The sequence below is a fragment of the Panthera tigris genome, chromosome D3 (genome assembly GCF_018350195.1).
Source record: "Panthera tigris isolate Pti1 chromosome D3, P.tigris_Pti1_mat1.1, whole genome shotgun sequence".
Taxonomy (NCBI): Eukaryota; Metazoa; Chordata; class Mammalia; order Carnivora; family Felidae; genus Panthera; species Panthera tigris.
Window position 1 is genome coordinate 1,055,900 of NC_056671.1, and position 23,311 is coordinate 1,079,210.

Consider the following 23,311-nt stretch of genomic DNA (forward strand, 5'->3'; position numbering starts at 1 on the left):
GCCCATCGTGTGCCCCCTGTGGGAACAGGGCGGGGACCTTTGTCTGTTTTGCCCGCTGTGTACCTGCAGTGCCTACCGCGGTGCGGAGGACACAGTAGGTGCTCAGTAAGCGCGCGTCGGTGGCATGCACAAAGGAGTGGGCCGGCCCCTGCTCTGTGCTTGGAGCAAACCACAGGCCGGGCCTCCGGGGCAGAGGCGGGCTGGGGGGGGGGGGGCCCACCAGCAGAGACTCAGGCGGAGCACCCGGGCGGAGCCCGCCCACCTTTGAAGAAGACGATCTTGTGGTCGCTGGTGCGCTCGAACACGGCGTCCACGCCGTCCAGGTGCAGCGGGAGGCCCCGCCAGAAGCGGTGCATCTGCGCGGGCTGCAGCGACACCAGGTGCCCGTCCCGGGTCAGCCGCCAGAAGTACCTGCCTGGGGGCACGGAGAGGGAGTGGGGCTGCAGGAGGCAGGTCTGGGGCCCGCATCCCTCCGGTAGCCACTCACTGGACCGGGTGGGGGTTACCTTTGAAGAAAAAGGCCTCGCCGCGGATCTGGGCCACCGCGTCAAAGTCAGTGCTGCAGCGGAGAGGCACATCCTTCCTGGGTCTGGGGGCAGAGAGCAGGGGGAGGGCTGGAGGAGGGGGCTGGGGCAGCGAACAGGGGGAGGGGAGGGGAGGGTGGGGGCTGGGGCAGAGAGCGGGGGCGGGGCTGGAGGAGGGGGCTGGGGCAGAGAGCGGGGGGAGGGCCTGGAGGAGGGGGCTGGGGCAGCGAACAGGGGGAGGGGAGGGGAGGTGGGGGCTGGGGCAGAGAGCGGGGGGAGGGCCTGGAGGAGGGGGCTGGGGCAGCGAACAGGGGGAGGGGAGGGGAGGGTGGGGGCTGGGGCAGAGAGCGGGGGGAGGGCTGGAGGAGGGGGCTGGGGCAGCGAACAGGGGGAGGGGAGGGGAGGGTGGGGGCTGGGGCAGAGAGCGGGGGCGGGGCTGGAGGAGGGGGCTGGGGCAGCGAACAGGGGGAGGGGAGGGTGGGGGCTGGAGGAGGGGGCTGAGGCAGCGAACAGGGGGAGGGGAGGGGAGGGTGGGGGCTGGGGCAGAGAGAGGGGGGTGGGGGAGCTGGGGGGAGCCTCCGTTCCTGAGCCACTCTGGGGGGGCGGGGCTTCACAAGCCCCAGAAGGACCCCCCTTAAGGAGACCCCGCCCCACCCCCGTCATTTGCTCAGACAGTTGCATTCTGGTTTGTCAACTATACGCCAAGTAATAAAAATCAAAGCCCGAGTCCCCTTTGCGCCATCCAGAGTGGCCGACACGGAGCACGGAGCGAGCGGACATCAGGAGCATCTGGACAGACAGGCGTTCTTGCGCACGGGGCGCAGGTCGGGGACAAAGGGCGGGCGGGTGTCCTTCCGCCGTCCGGAGGAGTGTAAGGAAGGCAGGGTGGCTCAGGGCTTAGCCCCGGGAGCGCCAGGAGTCCAGGCCCCTGAGCCATGGCTGGGGGAGGTGCTGGCCACAGCGTGCAGGGCAGGGGCCCACGGCTTACGGGGTGCCGGACCGGTTGTTGGGGGGCTCTGGCGGGAGGGGAGGCTCCTCGGGCTCTGGGGTGTCCGGCTGTGCCGTGGGGGACACGGACTCCCGCACGCCTGTGGGGACAGGAGGCTGCACTGAACCCGGCAGGGCCCCCTCCCTTCCCGGGACCCCCCCCCCCCCCCCGGACGCGGAGCTGTGGGCCCTGCATGTGCACCAGAGCCACAGCATCACAGCCCGAGGGGGAGACACAGGGGTCCCCGTGACCCCTCCTTAACCTCCAGGGGCTCAATGAGTGTTGCCCCCCCCCCCAGACCTCCTCCCGGGTGCAGACCCCAGAGAACCAAGAACAGGCGTGCAAACCAAAACTCGTCTGAATGTGCACAGTAGCCAGAGGTGGAAACGATGCACATGTCCACCCACGAGGGGACAAACAGAATCTTTGGCCATAAAGAGAAAGGAAGCGTGGACCTGGGGCGCGGACAGGGCGCTCGGTGAGAGCAGCCGGGCACAAGAGGGCCCACGGCGTGTGGTCCCAGTTGCACAAACTGTCCAGAGAGGGCACAGCCGTGGACGTGGACAGAAGGGAGGTCAGTGGCTGCCAGGCAGTGTGGGGGGGTGACTGCTGATGGCCGTGGGGTCTCCTTTGGTGGGGGGTGGTGACAAGTGTTGTGGAACCATGCAGAAGGGGCAGATACACAACCCTGCGAACGTGGCCAATATGCCACCGGCCGGTACTCGTCAAAGGGGTTAACGTGGTAGGTTTTACTCTAGTAGGAAAGTGCCCATGTCAGAGCCTGGTGGACCCCGGGGCGCTCACAACAGCAGGGGAGGGGGGTTAGGAGAGGTGGAAAGTATGCTGGCGCCATGGGGGGGCACCCTGGGGTTGTGGCGGGCACCTGGGGGTCGTGGGGGGCAGCCTGGGGTCATGAGGGGCAGACTGGGGTGTGGGGGGCAACCGGGGGTCATGGGGGACAGACTTGGGTCATGGGGGGCACCCGGGGGTCATGGGGGGGAAGACTGGGGTCATGAGGGGCAGACTGGGGTATAGGGGGCACCCGGGGGTCATGGGGGGCACCCGGGGGTCGGGGCAGGGACATGGGAACCACGGGGATGTCACCACTACCTGCACCCCAGGCCCACGCCTGCTCCCTGGTGGGGCCTCCTTCTATGCAAGTGCCTGATGCGTCCCCAGCACAGCAGGTCCCTGAGCTCTGGGTTCAGTCCTGGCTCTGTCGGCCGCCAGGGTGCCCCCCGGCCTCAGCCTTCCCATCTCTAAGTGGGGACAGCAGGTCCGACCTCCCGGGTCATAAAGACCGGACGCCTTAACGCACGTATGTACTTTGCACAGGCGGGGGGCAAGTCCGTGCCAGCTGCCACAACCTGAAGCGACCTGGGGGCCGGACGGGGATCCTGCCCTGTTCTGAGGCCCTGTTCAAAGGCCTGCAGGGCGCCCGCAGCCCGGGGTTCCCCGCGGAAGACCACCCGTTTGTTGGTCCCACACACGTCAGGGAGCCGCTCAGGCCACGCGAGGCCTGGACGCTGAGCGCAGGGAGATGAGCAGGACAGAGAGAGCCATCCCGTGGGGTCCTGGGGCCTGGACCCCCGCGTTTCTGGCTCCGTCCCCGGGGCGACCCGGGCCCGGCTCTGGGGGGCGGACTCACCATACAGCTGCCAGATGCGCACCCTGTCCTCGTAGGGGAGCCTGTAGTGTAGAGGGTCGCCCACGGGGCCCTGGTAGTACGGCTGCATGATGGAGCTCGTGGCCGCCACGTGGCTCAGCCCAATGGCGTGGCCAAACTCGTGGACGGCCACCGCGAACAGGTCCATATCGTGGGTGTCTGGGAACACGGGGAGCCAGGGGGTCAGGGGAGGGACCGCCAGGCTGACCGGATGGGGCACCCGCGGGGAGGGGGCGTGAGGCGACGGGCGTTTCCGTCACGCTGGAGGCCCGGGTCCTCGACGGGCCGGTTCCGTGCAGTTACTGCTGAGGCCCCGGGGGGGGGGGGGGGGTCACTGCTGGTCCCTGAGGCCCGAGTGGGAGGGGGGCCCCCGGGACCTGGCCTCAGCCCCACGCACCTGGGGAGCGGAAGGCCCAGGACTCGTCGTCATCGAAGTGGGCGTCCCCCGCGGAGAGCTGGTCGCCGGGGAGGAAGGCGTGGGCCACCGCGCCACCCGGGCCGTCGAAGGGGTAGGCGTCGTTGTGGTCGGCCTTGGAGAAGTCGATCTGGATGTCCGCGGCACTGCCCGCCACCTCGTGGAAGTTGAGGGGTGTGATGTCGCTCCAGACTTTGAGGGCGTAGTGCATGAGCGCGCGCACGGTGTCCCGGCCCAGGGGCGAGTCCCGCGGGAACGTGCGGACCCTGGGGCGGGCGGGGTCAGAGCCTGGGGTCTGGCCGGCCCGGCGCCCCCTCCCCAGGGTTACCCCGCCCGCCCGGGGACCGTATCTGGAAACAGGGTTTTGCAGACGCGGTTAAGGTAAAGGTTGAGACAAGGCCACGCAGGCAGGCGGGGCGGTGGCCGCGTGGGGGGAGGGGAGGCTGGGACCACAGCAGCAGCCCTGGAGCCGAGAGGCTGGGGGCGGGTTCTCCCCTCCCCTCCCCTCCCCTCCCCTCCCCTCCCCTCCCCGCCGCCGCCGCCGCCGAGCCTCAGAAGCGGCGGCCCCGTGACCCTCGGACCTCCGACTCCGGGCCTCGTGACCCTGGGACTTCCGACTCCGGGCCTCCAGCGCTGAGAGGACCCTCCCCCGCCCCCCCCCGCCCACCTCCACGACAGGCTCCTCCTGTTCCACGTGGCGGGAGCCGGAGCCTGGCGCCTCCTTCGGGCCGGGGCCGCAGCTGGGAGGTCGGGGAGGGAACACCGAGGGGTTTTCATCAGCGCCAGGGTGGCCTCGTCTGCGGGGGAGGGTGGGGTCAGGTCCCCTAGAGGTGGCACCGGGCTCGGGCCCCACGCCCTGCTCCCCGGGGGCCCGGGTCGGGTGGGGGCGGGGCCTCACTGCCAGGCGTGTGTGCAGGACCAGGACAGGGGTCACTCGGAGCACGTGTGAACTTCGGCAGGGCCTGGACCGGTCAGGCCGGCCACCGGCGGGGCCCTGGCCGGGCGGGCGCGGCTCGGCCCCGATCTGCGTCCGGTATCGCGGGACCCACACCTGACGGGCTCTGTGGTGACACGGGCGTGCCCACCTCTGCAGAGGCCCGGGGACAGCGGTGATCCGTCGGCCCCCGGGAGGGCCTCCACAAAACCGGAATGTGCCCCCAACGCGTGAAAAGCGGGGCGCTCACATAAACGCCCCAGGTTTCTGGTTTCCCGTGGAAAGCGGGCGGTTTCGGCAGCACGGATCCGCCGCTTGCAGGGGACGAGATTCAGTGGGGACCGAGGGCGGGCATAAGTGCAGGCCGCGTAGTGGGGGAGGTGGGTCTGGGTGCAACGGACACACACGCGCCCATCACCGTGCCCACATCCAGGGGTGGGGCGCGCTGACAGGGTCCCACGCGGCAAGAATCCTTGGTCCTGCCCCCAGAGACAGCGGGACCGTCCCTGACCACACCCCCACAGAGGGCCCGGAGTGGGGGGGGGGGGGGAGTTAGGGGAAACCAGGCTCCCGGAGCGGCCGTCGCCCGCGCCCCTAGAGGACCGACCTAGGATGCCGGTGGTCTCCAGGCCCCCGAACCGCTGCATGGCGGCGATGGCCTTGGACAGCTCCTCCTGTGTCCGCAGCTGGCCTGTTGTGGGGTCGGCTGGGGGCAGGTAGCCAAATCTGCTCAGCCACTCCTGAGAGGAGAGAGCAGGGTGAGCGGCGGAGCGGGTCGGGGGGAGGGCTCAGCCCCACAAGAAGAGCTATGGGCCCTTGAGGTGAGGGGCAGGCCTCTCCCAGCCCTGATCAACACCACCCTGGCCCCAGCCCCCCGCCAGCCCACAAGGCACCTCGTGTTCCTTCTTTAAGTTACTTTACGGGCGGATGCTGGAGAAGCGCCTAAACAAACCTGATGCCTCTTAGAAGGGGTGAGCTTGAGCAGTGCACGACCTGTACGACTGCTCACAGCAGCCTGCCCCACCTCACTTCTCTTGAGCCAGGAGATGCCCAGGGGACACTTAAGAAAGTGAAATTCTACAAAGGTTATTACATGTGGCATGTGCCAAATTCAGGCCCTTGGGAGGCAAGAGTCGAAGACCCAAGGTCTGCAACCCACACTGAGAAGAGCATAGCCTCAGGCTCCGGTGTTAGGACTCTGGTCACGAGCTGCACGCTCACAGCATGTAAGAGCCCAGACTCTGAGGCCACTTGCTGTGCATTTGCACTCAAGCCCTCTGGGCTGATTCCCCGCCTGGGAATGTGAGCACAGAATGAGTCAGAGTGTGGAAAATGCCCCGTCAGCACCTGACACAGGTGTTGGAAGAAGCACGCGTGGCACCGTCAGGGGACGGCTCTGCCCGAAAGCGCCCTGGTCGGGGTTCCCTGAGCCAAGCAGGAGGCAGGAAGCAAGGCGACCCTTCAGCACGGACACAAGTACGGCCCCGTCTCAAGCCCCAGTCACCTCCACCATCCGTGCGGGGCCCTAGCAGACAGGGAGGCGCTGCTGCCTTGTTCGGGGGGAGTTCCCCCTTGGGGTTCAGTGTCTTGAACAGCCAACTGGTGCTCATGCTCACTTCCTAGGCTGCGTGACAATCCCACGATAGCGCCTGGGCCATGTGGACACTGGGGGGACTCGCCAGGCAGGGGGACAGGGAAACCCACCGGCGGGTGGAAGGCGAGGTCCGGGATTCCTGAGCCCTGCCCTCCCCAGGCCTGTGGCTCCAAGATACCCGCTTACAGGCTTATTTGTGTTTTGGTAGATGTTTAAAAAACCCTCTCGATTCGTTTATGCTACTGCAGGCCCTCGGAAGCGTCTGAGTTTGTAGCCCTGGCCAGGAGGCTCCCTGCTCAGAGGGGGGGCCTGGCTCAGTGGAAGGGGGTTCACCCTCCTGGAGTTCCCAGGGGCTTCAATTGACCAGAAGCTGCCACCTTGATGATTTGCATACAATTTGCATACACCTGCAGAGAACCAGCTAGATTCCTCCCTTTCCAGGAAACACAGGGTCTTTCCCAAGGTTTCTCGGTTTCTTCCCCCCCCCAAACCCTTACTGGCCCAGACCCCCTGGTCCTAACTGGAGGCCCCCAAGAGTGTGTGCAAAACTGGGGCCCCTCTGAGGTGGTCGGACAGGGCTGAGTAGCACCAGGAGCGACCTGGTCCTCGATGAACAGCAATCAAGACACCTTCCCACGTGGACGCGCCTCATTAGACGGCACCTTCTCCCTGGGGGCCTGGGAGTGACACCCTGTGCTCAAAGGAGGTGGCACTGGCTGGGACAGGGCCACCTCCCCATCCTGGCCTGTGCCATCCTCAGGGTTAAGACCTTTGCTGTCACCGAGCACCCCCTTCCTCTGGGAGGACCCCCCTTCATATCACTGCAAACACACTGAAGCTCATCCAGCTGGGCCACCAGCGGGATGAGCATGTCCCGTGCCTGGTCCCTGTCCCGGCACTGGAGCGACCCGAGACAGCCTCAGACACTAAACACCTGTATTCGTGGCTACACACGTTGTCGGGAAAAGATTCAAAGACTATTGAAAGTTTTGACTCTGCGGTTTTCTTTCCCAACGTCCGAAAACACACACGCGCATTTCAGAGCCCTCTGTTACGACTCTAGGCCTGAGCTACGGAACCCCAGGGCCTCAGGGCTGCAGGAGCCCCGTTGCTCAGCACCACGAGGCTGCCTCCTCTAGGAAGCCCTCTGGGGTTTCCTCAGATGTCCAGGATGCCAGATGAGGGTGCCGGCAACCCCCCTCCTCACCAGGGAAGGGCCCACCCAAGCGGGTGGGGGATGGGGCACTCTGGGAGAAGAACCCCCTTCCCCAGCTGTCTGGCCCGGGGGCTGGGATAACAGCTGGGTGTGTGCACTGAGCCGTGCCCCACCCCCCACAGGCACCGAGCTTCCCCGAGGGGCACTGCCCTGCCCCAGGGAGCCTGGCCAGGAGACCACATGCGTTTCCAGGCTTCGGAGGCCTCAAGAGCCCTTCAGGTGGTTTTGGAATGTTTGCCAACGCTGGAAAGCAGCTTTTAGCCTCAGGTCTGAGGGGCCGCCTGTGCTAACTTGCAGAACCACGAGGGCAGCTGAGTGCAGGCGCTGGCCGCCCCTACCTGCCTGGGCCCTGGGAACACTGCCGCTCACCACCCCGTCAGCTGCCAGACCAGAGGAACAGGGCCAAGGCCCCCTCCCTCGCAGGTGTGGGCTGGGGGTGGGGGTCTGTACCCTCAATCTGACTTCCCACCCCCCCAGTGTGGACCCCTCCCCCTGACCTTCGCATCACGAGGCAGCCCCCTCTCAAGGCCCCAGCTGTCCCCTCTCCATGGCCCCTGCCATCCGTTGTGTGTGTGTGGGGCGGGGGGGAGTGGCGGCGGGGGGTGGATGTGGGCAGCGGGGAGCTCTCGGTGGCCACGGGGAGCGAGGGGGGCCAGCGGGTGGAAGTGCCTGGAACCGGAAGGCCCCATCCCCCCTGGGGAGGCGCCAGGACGACAGCGCCCCCCCTCCACCGGCCAGCTCATCTCCACCTCCGGGAAAACAGGCAAAGTCCCAAACAGCCAAACGGCCAGCCCCGCCCCGGCAGCACTACCTTCTGAAGTGGGAGCTGAGAACCGGCCCGAGGGTGGGGGGGGGGGGTGTCCTGGCAGGGGACGCGCGCTGCCCCCGCACCCCCCATCACTACAGAGCCCGGGACGCGAGCGGGGCCGCCCCTCCCTGCGCGCCCATCCCGCGCCGTCGTCACGGCGACCGCGTCTCCAGGGCAACTAGGCTGCAGCAGCGGAGGTGAACCTTCCAGAAGGCCGTGGGGAGGAGAGGGGAAGGGAGGGGAGGGGAAGAGCAGGGACGTCCCAACCTCGCAGCCGCCGTCCCGCCTCGGACAGTCCCCAACAGCCAAGGAGATGCGCCTTTCCTCCCCCCGGGGATCCCTGAACTGGGCCATTAACGCCCGCGGGGAAACTGAGGCCGGAGCCGCGGTGCCCCGTGCAAGGCACTAGCGGGACATGGTGCTTCCGGGCTCTAGAGCGGCCCCAGGCCTCTCCGCTTTTTATCTTTCCCTGTGCGCTTGTCACGGGCGATACCACGTGCCTCCATTTACTGGGAAAACAGGTCCCACTCCCCTCCCAACTCTTGGATTCCCGGGGAGGCACAGCCCTGGCCCCAGAGTGGCCCCAGCAGGTGAGGGCCCCGGCAGGTGAGGCCCCCGGCAGGTGGGCAGGTGGGAACCTGCAGCCACAGCCCCAGGGGGCGGGGAATGACGGGCGGAGGGACGGACGGAGGGACGGTGCTGGGCTGCACCAGGCTGGCAGACAAGCAGCGCTCACTGTGTGCAGGGTCTCAGGTAGTCCTCTCCACTGTCCCACGGCGTGGCCGCTGTTGTCCTCACTTATAGGGGGCAAGTGGGGGCCTAAAGACTGCGATGACCAGGGCTCACACTACCCCCTGGAGCCTGGCGGGGCCACCATGTGCCGGGGACTGGCCCTGGCCCGGGTGTCTGCAGCCGTGCCAGGCACCACGGTGGTGGGTGGCTGACCCGTGGGCCCTTCCCCCGCACGGTCCGTCTGTGACTGGATCCCCCTCCCCAGCCTTGTCGCGGGGGGTGGGGGCATGGAGAGCATAAGCCCCTCTGTACAGATGAGTAAACGGAGACTCAAAGGCTGCAGAGGGGCCGCGGCAGAGCGCAGACAGTGAGACCTCGGCCACGGTGCCGTGGCTCAGGGGACGTGGAGGCTGGCAGGCAGTGGCTTTAGAGGACCCCCAGGACCCAGATAACCAACGGTAAGTCCAGCAGAGCCCAGCTGTGCCCGGGAGGTGCTGGCTCCCCGCCCACCCTCTGTACCTTCGCTCGGCACCCGGGTCGGGGCAGCGTGCGGCCACCACCTCCGCTCACAGCTGAGGAAACTGGGCCCTCGGTCGCACGTGAAGCCAGTGGCAGAGCCACGGTCTGGCATCAGTCTCCGCCTGCCTCGCTCTGCCCCTTGGAGGGAAATGAGCTGGTGCCCGGCTTGCTCCGGGAGGGGCGGTGGGCGGCTGCGGAGATCCCCCCCACCCCGCGTCTTCCCCAGGGGGACGCTCCCGGCCCCCCCCCCCGCCGGGACAGCCTGTCCATCCCCCTGACACACCCAGAATGAGCACTCACTGTGCCAGGCGCTCTGGGGACAGGGGGGACCCGGGAGAGCCCTCCCCGCAGACGGGGCTCCAGAAGCGGACGGGGTTCTGGGGAACAGTAACAATACACAAGTGGACACGGGAACAAGCGACTTCACGCATGACAGCAGTTACCAGATGTGGTCCTAACAGCGGACAACTACTGAGTGCTTTTCCAGTCGCTAACCAGCTTCGTGCTTACGACGCCCCTCAGGGCAGTGCTGCCCGAGGACGGGGGTGCGGGGCATCGTCTGTGGTGTTCGTGCTGGGCGCACAGTAGCCACGAAATAAGTCCCTGCTGCATTAATCTTACGGGTGAGCATCGTCATCCCTACTTCACAGACGGGGACACAGAGCCAGAGAGAGGTTAGGACAGGCACCCACAGTCACGCAGCCAGCCAGCATGGGGCAGGGCAGGGACGGGAGCCCAGAGCCTATGCCCGTAACCTCTCTGCTAGGAGGGGATGTGAGTGACAGGGTACAGGGGCCAACTAAATGGTTGTCAGAGAAGATGTCCCTGGTGGGTGACAGTAGGCTGAGACCTGAGAAATGAGGAGCTGGTCAGGGGACCAGCCCTAGAAGAGTTCACAGAGGTGGGCGTGGCACACACAAAGGCCCTGGGGCAGGAGGCAGCCGGAAGTTCCGGAAGTTCCGTAGAGAAGCACAGAGAAAGGCGTACAGGAGGCAGGCACGCAGGGGCTGGCAGCCGGTCAGCAGTGGAAGCTGATTCTGGGCAGGGGGTGGGGAGAGCCAGGCTGTGCACCCTGCCAGACCGCTCTGTCACTCTGTCCCGTCCCTGCGGAGAGCCGACGGTGCTCGGGAGACCCCACAGGCTGTCAGCTCATGAGGGACAGACCCCTCGCCCTCCACGAGCGACGCACAGACCCCGCGCACTGGAAACTCATCACCGTCAATAGGCAAAAACCACAGATGCTCGAAGCACCCTCGGAAGGCACTGCACCAGCCGCCTGCCAAACCCCAAATCCTCTCCACTGCTCCCTCCCCCTCAGGACGGGAAGGCAGCTGATTTCCCACCGCTGGGAGCAATCCAGAGGCCTCACCCAGTGAAGGTCCCAGTGGCCCGCTTTCACAGACTGGAGACTGAGGCCCGCGGGCTGGATCCAGACCCGGTCTGCCTCAAGGACCTGCGTGAGGGGGACACACATCCTAAGCCCCCAGGCCAGATGCTGGCGGTGTGGTCGGGGTCCACACTCCCAGGGCTCAGTCCACAGGCGTCCGGCACAGAAGCACACGAAGACTTCTTTCAGACTGGCCGTCAGCCCCGAGGCCAGGAGTGCCCCAGGACCAGAACTCCCAGGGGACGGCACGCCTCAGGGCTGGGGGCCTGGGCGGTGCTGGGTGGACCTTAGGACCTTCACATTCACATCTAACTCCCCACAGGTATGCTGGGGGGGGGGCCCCAGGAGTCTTCCCTCTGGAAGGCTCAGCGCAAAATCACGCAGAGGTTAACCATTTCCTGCTGTCTGTCCTGGCGGAGGGCGGGCAGTCCCAGGCTGCAGCTGTGGGGTGCCATGTCTGTGACCTCAGTCCTGAGCGCACGCAGGGCCCGTGGGCTCCCTTGGGTGCTGGCACTGAGGAGCAGGGACCCAGAGGCCAAGGGTGACTGTCACCCGGCCACAATCCGCCCCCGGCTCAGGAGGGGGACACGGGGCTTGAGCACCTCTGCGGTCCTGGCTCACATCCACCACTGCCATCGTCCGGCCACGTCCTGCCCGTCCCTTCATCCTCTGGGGCCTCTCGGGCCACGGGCCTTGCTTGCTCCCGGCCATCCTCACATACAACCTCAGCCGCAAACCAGTCACCTGCCTGTCAAAGATCACGCGATCCCCCCCGAGATGCTGTGTGGTTGGGGGCAACGAGGACTTTGTTGCTGGAGGTAGAAACCCAAGCACCTGGGCACAAACTTCATACCGGTTGGCAAATCTGCCGACGCTCAATGTGTGATGTTCACGCCTGTCACCGGCCCCCCTGCTCCAGGGCCTGGGTCCCCCCCACAGTCACGCTGCAGTAACCGGGAGGTTCTGGCACTGCCTCTGGCTTAGCAAGAACGTCGGCAACAGCCGCACGTCTGTGCCCAGGGCCGGCTGAAGGATGTGACGTCCGCGCTGGAGCGAGCTGGGGTGAGCACAGAGAACCGGGCAGATCGCGACGTGCCAATACGGAACGTCGCCCAGGACAGGCTTCCAAGTGAAAGCAGCCGGGCACGCAACAGTGGGCAGGAGGCTGTCATCCATACAAATAAGGGGCCCGGGTCCCCAAGTCCTTGCGAGTGCCCAGGCGACCTCCAGAAGGATCCTTAGGAGACGAGGGGAGGACGGGGGAGAGGGAATTTCTCCCTCGGACCCTCTGTATGGCCTGAATGTCTTGCTACGGGTGTTACCTACTTGGAAACACAGTAATGAAAAGCTCGGCGGACCCCAGGAGAGCACAGCACACTCTTTTGTTCCACTGTGCACGGCCTGAAAGCCCACCCTTAGCGGGGCGCAGGGGACTCAATGCAGGGCTTTGTCCTCACTCTGAAGCTGGGGGTGGGCCGGGCCAGCCTCTCCCAGCGACCAGCCAGTGCTCCAGACCCGCTGGGCTCGACTCTGTCTGGCAGAAGCTGGGTCACACTTACAAAGAAGCCCTTCTCCTCACTGGCAGCCCCAGATCTGAATATCCAGAGTCAGCGGCCCCGGGCGTCTACAGAGGGGGCGGGATGGAGTCCCCCTCCTCCCCATAAATCCTGCCCATCTCCAAGACTTCCCGCACCTCTGGGTCTGCGGCTCCGAGGTGTCATTCCCCAGAAGGCCACCAGAGACCGCCCTCCACCCACAAACGGGCAGAAAGCTGGAAGGCTGCTCCACCAGGCGGGCGGGTCCTGGCCTTCCCCGGGTGGGAGCCTTAAAAAAGTGTCAGGCGCAGAACCCTCGGCTATTTACCCACTGGGCCAGATGCCAGGGCCCTGCTGTCTTTGGGGTTCCAGGCTAAAGAGCCACATTCCCCACCCCCACGCCCCCACAACGGCATTCCACAGTTTGGCCCAGTGACTGCCCACCCGCTGTGGGGGAGGGGGGGCGGTCTCGGGAACCCCGGCAGCCAGAAGAGGGGGTGCGCAGGCTCTAGCTGGCCAGGAGTGTGCACGACTGGCTGTCCCTGGGCAGGCAGAGAAAAACTTCAGAACCGCCCCGGGTCTGACAAACCAACTTGGCGGGGCCAGGACTCCCAGCCTTCCCAGCAGGGTCTCTCTGAGCTAGGAAGCCTGGGTTCTACCCTCACTCTGCCCGGACCTGGCGACAGGCTGCCCCCCAGATCATGCGCCCGGTGGGGGGGGGGGTAGGGGATCCAGGAAACCCCCAGCGACAAAGGAGCACCCCAATATCAGAGGCAGTTTGGCTGGGAGGAAGCCCACTGTGGGGTCCCTCAGGCGTCCGGAAGCCGGCAGCCGGGACCGGTGGCTGCGCTGTCCCAGATGGCTGCGAGGGCTGGGGCAGCTGGGCGGGGGCGGTCCCCAGCCTGTTTCTGAGCCAGAACCTGTGGCCAAGTCCTGCCAACTGTACAGGGCTGCGGATGCCTCCCCCCACCCCCCCCAACAAATGCCTCCGCCTGAAATCCACCTGCAGCTTCCAAGTGTCTACGGCGCTGGGAGAGGGGCTCGGCCAGCACCCCTCTAGGACAGCCCTTTATGCGCTGGTGGATGTGGGCCGTGTGCGGGGGTGGGGAGGGCGCGGCCCCTGGCCCCTGGCCCGGATCCCCGCGTCTCTCCGCGGAGTGAGGGGCCGCGGCAGGGGCGGAAGCCCCCAAATAAAAATCCGACGGCCCCTCGCGCCTTCGCCTGGCCTCGCCAACCTGGGGGCGGCGAGACCCAGAAAGTCTGATCTCCAGGTTCCAGGTCCAGAGGAGTGTGAATAGGGGGAGGGCTGTGGGAGGAGGGCGCTGCCGCCGGCCCCAGGACGGCTCCCAAGGCAGGGGGACAGCTGGCGTTCCGGAAGGGGGCGCTGGGGACGGCGGTGGGGCTGCATCCGAGTCTGGGAATGGGAGGGGAACCCCATCAAGCTCGGACAGGGCCAAGGGGGAGGCAGAGCAAGGCTGGCGGCGGAAGGGGACCGGGGACAGGGCCAAGATCCACGTCCAGTGGGGCCTGGGGGCCGGTTCTCTCGCTCCCCGACACCCCACACGGAGCTAACTCGACAACCGCCGGCTTTCCGGGGCGTCCCCACTCCGCAGCCCCGACCTTTCCTCGGTGGTGGGTGCGCGCCCCTCCCCCCCCCCCCCGCCACTCCCACTGGGAACGCACGCGGGGCGCGCTGCTCCGGGCGGCTGCGACGGCCGTCCCACTCGCCTGGGGTCCCCCTTCGGGGCCGCTCCGAGCCGCGGGCAAGGGCTCGGCCGGGCAGCCCCAGCCTCCGCTGCCTCCCGCGGCTGCGGCGCGCAGCGAGCGCCGCGGTGCCGGGAAGGTACAGGGCGCCGCTTTCCCAGACCCGGGTGCGCGCGCGTCCGCCGCTCAGCCTGCGCCCCAGCCTCAGCTTTCCGCCCAGGAAATGGGTCCAGGGCTCCCCGCGCTCCCGCAGGCGCCGAGGGGCACTGTCGGGGTCCTCCCGGCCCGCGGGACCCCGCGTGCCGGCCGCGCACTCACCACTCCCAGGCTGAGGTCCTCCGCGCGGGGCGCGGGCGCGCCACAGCCCCCGCGGGCCGCCAGCGCGAGCAGCAGCAGCGGCAGCGGCGGGAGCCGGGGCCGGGGGGGCGGCGGGCCGGGCCCGGGGGCGGCGCGGCGCCCCATCACGCTCGCGGGGCGGTCGGCGCGGCTGTGGGGGTCCCCGCGCTCCCGCGCCCCTGCGTCCGGCTCCCCGCGCCGCCGCGCCCCGCTCCGCAGCTCTGCGTCCCTGCACCCCTGCGCCTGAGCGCCCCGCTCTGCTGCGCGCCGCTCCCGGCCCGGCCGAGCCCCGCGCGCCGCCTCCCGGCGGCGGGGCGGGGCATGCTAATGTATGCTAATGGACTCCGGCCGCGCTCACCCCGCCCACCGCCTTAAAGGCCCCGCGTCCTGCGCAGGTACTCGGACCCCAGTCGCACCCCACGCCTGGCGCGAGCGCGGGACACTGGGGCTGCGGTGCCCGAAATGAAGGAGATTTGCGAGCGTCCCCCGACGGTCTCGGGGCGGCGGGGGTGCGCGGGCGGGCGCCGAGTCCGGTGGTCGGGGCCGCCCCTCCCCCCCCCCCCCCCCGCCCCGGGGGCTGCCCCGGCTCCCCGCCTGTCCGCGCGCCCCGCGGACCCCGAGCCAGAGCCCAGATTCGTGGTCACGGCTGGGCACCCCAAGCGGCCTCCGCAGCGCGCCCGGCGGACACCTGGTGGAGCCCTCGGGACGCGAAAGGAAGGGGTGGGGGCGGGGTGGGGGGCTGAGAGCGTGGGAGGGGCGGGGGCGCCGTCGGAGCGCGAGTCTCCCGGGGTCTGGGCGCGGTTGGGAGTCTGTGGGCTCTGGGCTGGGGAGGCGGGTGCTGACGTTTGTCCGAGGCCCGTGTGCGCTGGACACGGTTGGGCCTGCCTCATTTATAATCTCATTGGCTTCTCACAACGTTCTACGAGAGGGAAACTATTATTCCCAGTTTTCAAACGAGGAAACTGAGGCCCAGAGAAATTAAGTACCCCCTGGGATCTTCGGTGGGGAGGGCTTGGGCGGGGCTCAGATGCACCCTCCACCCCCACCCCTTGTTAGAGTTCTCATCCTGCTGGGTCTACAAGTCTGCCCAACCATCTGGTTAGTCACAGCTAGTGCTGTCAGAATTGAGGGCCCATTCTATGGAAAGGGAAACCAAGGCCCAGGCATTTCGGCTGCATCCACGGCACCCTGTTGTGGGGGGGGGGGGGGCGGTGAGGGCTGGGTTCCAGGCAAGCCTCCACTTCTCCATCCTGCCCCAAGCTGTGGCCCCTGTGGAGCAAGGAGATTCTGCACCTGCTTCAGGAGCCCTTTGTATTGACAAGTTGAGATCCCATGTGGTGAGGCACCCTGGCACACAGTGACCTCTCACAGGCACAGCCCCACGTTTTGCTCACGTGCATGGGGACAAGCTGGTTGTCAGTGGCAGAAACCAGCTCAAACTGCTTCTAGTCAAGGAAAGGAAATGTAGAGGCTTGCTAGATTGGGACATCCCAGGGCACACCGATGTCAGGCAGGGCTGGATCAAGCTGCGAAGTTTCTCCCTCCATTGTTGTGTTGTCTTCAGTCTCAGGCAAGATTTCTCCAAACGGCAGCAAAGATGTCGCAGGGCCGCTCCGGCCAACGTCCTTGCAGCTCAGCAAGCCCAGCCACAGACAGACTCTTTCTGAAGCCAGAGGCCCACGGCCATCTTTTATCGGATGATGCAGATTATGTGTCTGTCCCTGAGCCAAACATGTGTCCGGGGGATGGAAATGAGCTGATCTGCCTGCACAGACTGTAGGAAGGAAGGGGTTTTCCAAAGGAAACGGGAGGTGATGAAGTCTGAGGAAGGGAGATGGATGGCAGGCAGGGCTGGATCAAGGGGCTTGGAAGGGGTGCCAGAGCAATTGACCCCTGTGTAAGAGTTCTTCCTGCATTTGAGGGTTTGGAGCAGGATGCTGTGGGGGGACGCATTCCAGAGGATGGCAAAGAGGCGTGGCTGTGACGGTGGCCTCGGGAGCACAAATGTGAGTGTGGGCGGGCTGTGGTTCTCCTCGGATAGGTCCAGATGGTGGCTGGTGACCTCAGCGAGCACCAAGGATGCTTGCGGGGGGGGGGGGGGAGGGGCCGGGGTCACTTCATGCCGGGGGACTACCACACGACAGCTGCTGCTTTCTCTTGGAGCCTGCCACGGAATCCTGGTGTGCGAATGTGGACGGAGTCCAGGCACCGAGAAGGGGCCGCTTTCACCATCAGATGGGCGACGTTGGAAAACTGATACGTCATCATGTGCCGAGGGTGTGGGAAGTGGGGACTCTGGTGCCACTGGGGTGGGGGCGGGGGGCCCGCTGGTACAGCCTCACTGCAGGGAGCAGATATTAAAATTTAAAAAGCACGTTTTCCATGGCCGGCATTCTTGGTGTCTGCCCTAGAAAAACGCTCCCGTCTTTGCAGGAGACGACGGGTGCAGGATGTACTGATTTAACATCAAGCTGCCCGGACGTCCACGCGGGGCGGACGGGCTAGAGCAGGGCCGCGGGCCTGGTCAGTCGTGCCCACTGTGGCCCGCGACGCGGGTGAGGGCGCTGCCCGCCCATCTGTGGTCCCTGCAGCCTGGGGTGTTGTGTCCCGCCAGAGAGACATGCACCTCTTGTAAGACCCACAAGGTGCTGTGGGAGCGGGCGGTGCTCTGGGCTGGCCACCCTGGGACACACCCGGGAGATGTTGCACTGCCTGGGAGTTAGGACCAGGTGCACCAGTTGGCCGCTTAGACGTTTGTTGAGTGAAAAAACAAATTGTTTTTAAGAGAACAGTAATCAGAAAAAAGCCACGAGACAACTATGTATTTACATCGACCACACGCGCACGCACGAACACCTAGGTCTCTATCATCTTTCTGAGCCCTTCATCCAGCCTTGCCTGCCACCCATCTCCCTTTCTGTGGCGTCAGCACCTCCAATTTCCTTTAGGAAGTCCCCTGTTGTCCCCGTCAGCCCAGGGGTTTGTGACACTGCCGCCTGGGCCACTCACTCGTCGCCGTCTCCCACTGCGCTCGTGTGAAAGCAGAGGGAAAGTTCTGGAGGGAACCCACCGAAGCGCACGGTGATGACTTGGGGCAGCAGGGCAAGGGGCAGCTGCCTTAGCTCCGCCCACGCTCCCCAGGCGCTCCCTCCCGCCACCTGCACCTGCGGCTCCTCGTCCTGGGGCCTCGGGCTGCGGGACGTCCGTGCCTGGGCAGCCCAAGCTCATGACCAGTCGAGGGAGATGCTCCGGGCCCGTGCACGTGACCCGCACCGTCCGGGCCGCCGGCTCTCGCTTCCCCTGTCCTTCCCATCCCCACTGCCAGGGCGGGTTCTCCAGGGTGGGTTTCCTCATTAGTCACTGTCACGGGGACCCGGTGAGGCACCCCGGGCCAAGGCCTTCGGCTTCCCGGCCTGTTCTCCATTCCCGCCAGGAGCAGCTGTTTCTGGTTTGCTTGTGTAACTGAAAATCAATAAAAATGAGAACAGGAGAAGTGTGCTATGTGTACGGGATGCAAAAGGTTGCCTACTCAAATGAGGTCCCCTCTCCGAGACAGGCGTCTGGAGGGCGGTGGTGGCCCTAGACCGGGGCCCCTGCCTTCGCGCGCTCAGAGCGGTGAGGCTCGGGCTGCACGCCCGATCCCCGCCCTTGCGGGGCTGGCGCCCAGGGCGGGGGATGAATCGTGAATCCCAAGTGTGGGACAGTGGCCCCGAGACACCCAGTCCTAACCCCCGGGATCCAAGAGCGTGTTCCCTTATGTGGCGAAAGGGGCTTTGCCGCTGTGTTTGAGTCGAAGATCTTGGGACGGGACTGTCCTCGATGGCCAGCAAGGGGCCCAGGGCCGCAGATGCTGTCTCCTCCCCGTGGCCTCAGTGGTCGAGGCCCGTGCGTGTCTGCGTCCTGCTGTGCCCCCCGTGGGGACTCAGATGTATGGGACAGGTCTGCCCGGTGACCCCACTTCAGCCTGTCACCTCTGTGGGGCGCCGCCTCCACACGCGGCTACATTCCACCATGCTGGGGGTCAGGGCTCCCCCGGATGGGTTTGGGGGACACAATTCAGCCTGGACGGAAGGTGAGTGGTCACTGGGGCAGGGTCCCGACACGTGGTGACGTGGTCGTGGGAGCTGGGATCCCCAGGCCTTACCCCATCGTGTCCCAGCTCCTCACGCCCACGCCGCACCTCAGTATGAGCTGGACCCTGCGCCGGCCACGTCCCCGTGCCCTGTGTCCCCGAGGGGCTCCGCAGCCGCTCCCTGCCCCTCGCCGGTCTCTCCTCGGAGGGTCCTCGCGTCCACCCTGCACGGGGGCGACGGCTTCCCCCAACTGAGAACCAGGCGGAGAACTTCCGTCTGCCGGTGAGCATCACCACAGCGCTACCCACAAGGGCCACAGAGCAGGAATACCCAGCATCCACGGGCCACGGACGGACGCACAGGAGGTGACGCTTTGATGAGCCACGGGCCGGGCGGTGCCCGAGTCCACGTGGGAAGTGTCCACAAGAGGCACATCCGGAGACGCAGCGCAGACGGCTAATCTGGGGGCTGGGGTGGAGTGTTCTGGAATCGGGTGGCGATGACGGTCACACAAGTCTAGGAGGATATTGACGCCACACAGGGTGCGGGCCCGGCTCCCCCGCAGGGCAGGAGGCGCCCCGACGCGGGCCAGGGAAAGCGACGTGCTCTCCCTCAACCAGTTCCTGGAGGAGCCAGGCCGGCCGGGAGGCAGCCCAGCGCTCCTGGGAACCCAAGCCTCAGGGTTTCCTGCCGGCGCCCTGTGGTGTGGCCAACGGTGTCCCCCAGATGCGCGTCCACCCAAACCCGAGAGGCAGCTCATCCTGGGAGAGGGCTGCTGCAGGCGGGGCAGCTAAGTCCTCTTGAGACGAGACCGTCCTGGCGGGTCCGCGTGGACCGCACGCAGCCACCAGCCTGGGTCTCCCTCAGAGCGCCACCCCGGCCCCGAGGCCACGGCACACGGCACCGAGGATGGGCTCCTGTGGTTTGGGATGGCCGCCCAGCATGGCGACCCGCCTGCCACCTGCCTCTGCACACACCCTGCCTTCCTACAGGCTGTTCCCTAGGTTGCAGCCGGGCCACCTTCCCCACGTGGGTAGGAAGCGGGCCACCTTCCCCACGTGGATACTGACAGGGCCTCCTGTTGCACTGGGGACACGATTCCAGCTCCTCGCGGGGTCTGCAGGTCCTGCCCAGACCCCCCAATCCCACCCTTTCCTCTAACATGAGCCCCCCACCTCCGCCTTCTCCTTCCCTCACTCACACTCCTGCCTCAGGACCTCTGCATGGCAGCCCAGGGCCCAGTGAGCACTGCCCTGCCTCATTCCCCCAGGTCGCTGTCCCCATGTCATCTCCGTACAGATGCCCCCTGGCCCCTCTCTGCGAAGCACGCCCCACACTGGCCCCGACGGCGTTTATGACAGAGAGACGGTGCAGGCCGTCTGACCGGCAAGCCCCGGGAAGGCGGAGAAGCCGGGAGAACTTCCGGTTTCCTGGACCTCGGGAAGGCCGTCCGGGGGTGGCGCCCAGCCTGCTGCGTGGACGCCGGCTCCCGCCCCGGGTGTGCGGTCTCGGGGCGGGTCAACTGTTCTCGGAGGCGGCCTCCCGCGCACCTTCTCTGGGCAGTGGCACCTGATGTCCTGTGGGACTGGCCTGTCCTGCTGGCTCCGTCTGCGACCTCCCGGAGACCGCGTGCGCCGTGCCCGCTGAAAGCTGCGGCCGGAGCTCGAACCCTGACAGTTGGGAGAAGCTGACACGGGGCCCAATCCCACGACTGTGAGATCACGACCTGTGAAATCGCAACCTGAGTGGAGGACTTGGACGCTTAGCCACCCGAGCCACCCCGGCGCCCCCACGAGAGCATACGTAACCACGTGACCAAACGGCAGGTGCAACCTGACAGCGGGGGCTGCGGGTTCGGCGAAGGGCCCTCACCCGGGAACCTGGCAGGGCGGCCGGGGGTCGGCCCCGGAAGCGTGCAGGTCACGTGGGGAACCAGCGCGGCCGAGCGAGCGCCACGAGGCTCAGGAGCCGGTGGGCGAGCAGGTGGGAAGTCGCTGCGGAGAACATTCTTACTGGCGCATCCAGGAGCCGCGGGAGAATCTGTGCAGGGGGAAAGCTCTGGGCCCGGCGCACTGGCTGTGTCTCCTGAGGACGGCAGGGGTCGCGCGTTCGCCCCGAAGCCTGTCCCGTCGCCCAGGACTTGTGGCAGGACACGCGGTGGGCGAGCTCGGCACGGGTCCCCGTCCGTCTGTGCAGCCTGAGCGCGCGCCTCCCCGGACCAAGGCGGAGCCCACGGGACGGGAAGCCACGCTGCGTGGTCCTCCCACTTCCCCGCGTGGGACGGTCCCCCAAGCACACAACCCACGCCACGTGGCTGTCTGGGTGGGCTCTCCGGGGCGCGGTGTGCAAAGCTGTGCCCACCTGGCCGTGAGGCTACCCCCACCCCCGGGGGTCACCTCCCTGCTGTGACTCTGGTTTCTGACTCCCGCGAGTGGAAATGGCACCCTGCACGCCAACGACGCAAACAAGTGAGGAGGGACGAGGCAGGCCTCCCGGCGCCTCGCACGGGCCCTGCCGGAGGCCCCGGGAAGAAGCGAACGGCCACAGGTAACAGCCGTGTTTGCACGTGAAAACCAGAACCAAAGATAAGGACGAATTGGAAGAAAATTACTTAAAGATGAATCACGCCCAAAGGGCTGAGGGGACTGTGCGGACAGGTAAGACGAACAGGTAAGACGCTCGGGGGGTAACAGCCGGCCAAGGGGCCGGCCGAACGGACGCACCAACGTCAGAGCGGCCGCTCCAGGTCACCCGAAGCGCAGAAACGACGCAGCAGCGACGGGCATCTGAGGTCGCGCTGCCCAGGGAGGGCGCAGGAGGGTCTCGATGGTTTGGCGGAGGCTTTCTGGATGGCGGGCAGGCGCTCGAGTCAAAATCGAAGCCGTGACCCGCCCTTCCACGGCCAGGGACGTAACGCCTCCGTGAGGGTGCCGCACGCGGCCGCCCGCCCGCCATCAGGGGCCACAGGCTGAGTCCCCACGTGGCCCAGTGGGGGGGAGACGAGCAGGGCCGGGCAGGTCCTTGGAGCCACAGGGGCGTCTCAAAGGCCGACACAGACCACAGAGGACAGGGCGCGGCATGAAGCTGGCCACACAGGAAGGACACACGATGGCGGGGTCCAGCCCGCTGCGGCGCCCGCCTCCCCCACGCCTGCCCGCACACAGCCGTGCCCCCCCCCCCCCCCCGCCCCGCGCCAGGTCTTCCCCACCGTCTGGTGCAGCAGCTGCCGGGAAGGAGCCCACTTCGGAAGAAAGAAAACCGACAAGTTCCACTTCTCCGTCCGGCCGGGCCCGGGCCGTGGGCAGGGCGGGCGGAGCACGCGCAGAGCAGAACATTCCCCCTGCAGAGCGACGGCAGCACCGCTCTGAAGCTCGGACCTCGGCCGGGCGGCGAGTCCTTTCGGTGTGGCGAGTCAAGCCCGGCCCAGGAACGGCCTCTCTCGTGTGACCTGGCCTGCGACCCCAGGCAGGGCAGCAGGTCCGTGTCTCATCCCCGAGGCCGATGCCAGTCGACCGTCCAGAGGTCCCCAGGGGCCGGGCCAAGGGGGGGCCCGGGCGGGGACGCAGACGAGGGCCGCAACGCGAACCACCCACCGGGAGCCTGGTGGCAAAGGGTAAAAACAAACTCACAGGCTAAACAAGGAAGAAACCGCCCCACAGTCGCTAGCTAGAAAAGGTGTTTTCCTCCCATTTTATTTGATAATACATTTTCACAGAAACATGATATTATTTACAAATATACAGGTAAGAGACTGCTGGTCAAAAATCTTAAACTGAAAATGTCATCAAAAATTAATTTACAAAAACCGCCGACGGCCCGGGGCGTCCCGGGGGAGCACGGACGGCGTGCGGACGGGTCTGTGCGCTCGCTGGCTCTCCGCAGCCCGGGCCTCAGGAGGCGCTGGTCTGCATGTTCTTCGAAGCCGCCAGCATCGCCCTCACTTTGGCCATGAGGTCCTGCACGGGGAGACACACAGGGGTCTGGATGGCTTGCCGTGCGGGGCTGGGAGGCCGACTTGAGTGGGCTCCCCGCGGGCCGCGGGGTCAGGGGCCCCTCGGGACGGGGCGGGGGAGGGAGGGAGGGAGCCGGCGGCCGTTACCTGAGTTATTTTGCTCTGCACGGAGGAAACAATTGCTGAGGAGATCTGGCCATCTTTTTCCTGAGAAACGCCCCTAATGCGAACACAGAGAAAGGTCAGAGGCTTCAAAATTAAGCATTTTACCGTATTCGCTACTAGTGTCTTTAAAAGACACGTCATCATTGGGGCGCCTGGGTGGCGCAGTCGGTTAAGCGTCCGACTTCAGCCAGGTCACGATCTCGCGGTCCGTGAGTTCGAGCCCCGCGTCAGGCTCTGGGCTGATGGCTCGGAGCCTGGAGCCTGTTTCCGATTCTGTGTCTCCCTCTCTCTCTGCCCCTCCCCCGTTCATGCTCTGTCTCTCTCTGTCCCAAAAATAAATAAAAAACGTTGAAAAAAAAAATTAAAAAAAAAAAAAAAAGACACGTCATCGTCATAAATACACACTTTGCTTTTAGGCCTCAGGCTACAGACGTTTGAAATATTCTACGAAGTGCAAGGTAACTCAGGAAACATTTTCCACGCACATTCCGTGAGGCGCACGCAGCGAACGGCAGGGCCGGATGGGAGCGCCGGAAGGCCGGTCCACGCTGGGGCCGCTGGGGCGTGACGCCACCTCCCACACAGCCGGCGGCGGCCGGGCCAGCGCTCCTTCCCGTCTTGGTTCTGAGTGACCGCCCGGGGGCCGTGGGCCCGAGGCGTAGGGCCTGCCACCCTCCTCCTGAGCGACCCCTCCCCAGGCGCTGGGTGCACGGGCAGCTGGCGGGTCTGGCAAACGCCTCCCGACGGCCACGGCCACAGGGAC

The 23,311-nt window shown here is 66.3% G+C and overlaps 2 protein-coding genes and 1 long non-coding RNA gene across 8 annotated transcripts in view; 1 reads left to right on the top strand and 2 right to left on the bottom strand.

Moving 5' to 3' along the window:
- The window catches only part of MMP17 (matrix metallopeptidase 17), a 27,716-nt gene extending 13,232 nt beyond the window's left edge, over positions 1-14,484 (bottom strand). Inside the window, exons 1-8 of one of the 3 annotated variants that reach the window (XM_042962288.1) lie at positions 5,875-7,837; positions 5,135-5,267; positions 4,261-4,390; positions 3,576-3,859; positions 3,161-3,337; positions 1,513-1,612; positions 507-589; positions 263-415 (exon numbers count right to left, since the gene is read on the bottom strand). In XM_042962288.1, the coding sequence (XP_042818222.1) occupies positions 263-415; positions 507-589; positions 1,513-1,612; positions 3,161-3,337; positions 3,576-3,859; positions 4,261-4,390; positions 5,135-5,174 (967 nt within the window). In that variant the 5' untranslated portion in view covers positions 5,175-5,267; positions 5,875-7,837. Of the gene's footprint in view, positions 1-262; positions 416-506; positions 590-1,512; positions 1,613-3,160; positions 3,338-3,575; positions 3,860-4,260; positions 4,391-5,134; positions 7,838-14,340 lie in introns of those variants that run through there. The other 2 variants (XM_042962287.1, XM_042962289.1) reach the window with 2 other exon arrangements.
- On the top strand, positions 8,398-16,698 carry LOC122232608. Of its 3 annotated transcripts, none has more exons than XR_006209969.1 (4): positions 8,398-8,735; positions 9,192-9,335; positions 15,923-16,364; positions 16,503-16,698. It is a non-coding gene; the product is annotated as an uncharacterized LOC122232608 (long non-coding RNA). The 3 variants fall into 3 exon arrangements; XR_006209967.1 differs by having other exon boundaries at positions 16,522-16,698; XR_006209968.1 differs by lacking the exons at positions 8,398-8,735; positions 9,192-9,335 and adding an exon at positions 13,460-13,596 and having other exon boundaries at positions 16,522-16,698.
- A 5,400-nt stretch (positions 16,699-22,098) lies between these two features.
- The window catches only part of LOC102952551 (splicing factor SWAP), a 68,762-nt gene continuing 67,549 nt past the window's right edge, over positions 22,099-23,311 (bottom strand). For both annotated transcript variants that reach the window (XM_042961369.1, XM_042961370.1), the window contains 2 exons: positions 22,531-22,603; positions 22,099-22,387 (listed from right to left, as the gene is read on the bottom strand). In XM_042961369.1, coding sequence (XP_042817303.1) covers positions 22,322-22,387; positions 22,531-22,603 — 139 coding nt within the window. In that variant the 3' untranslated portion in view covers positions 22,099-22,321. The remainder of the gene's footprint in view (positions 22,388-22,530; positions 22,604-23,311) is intronic.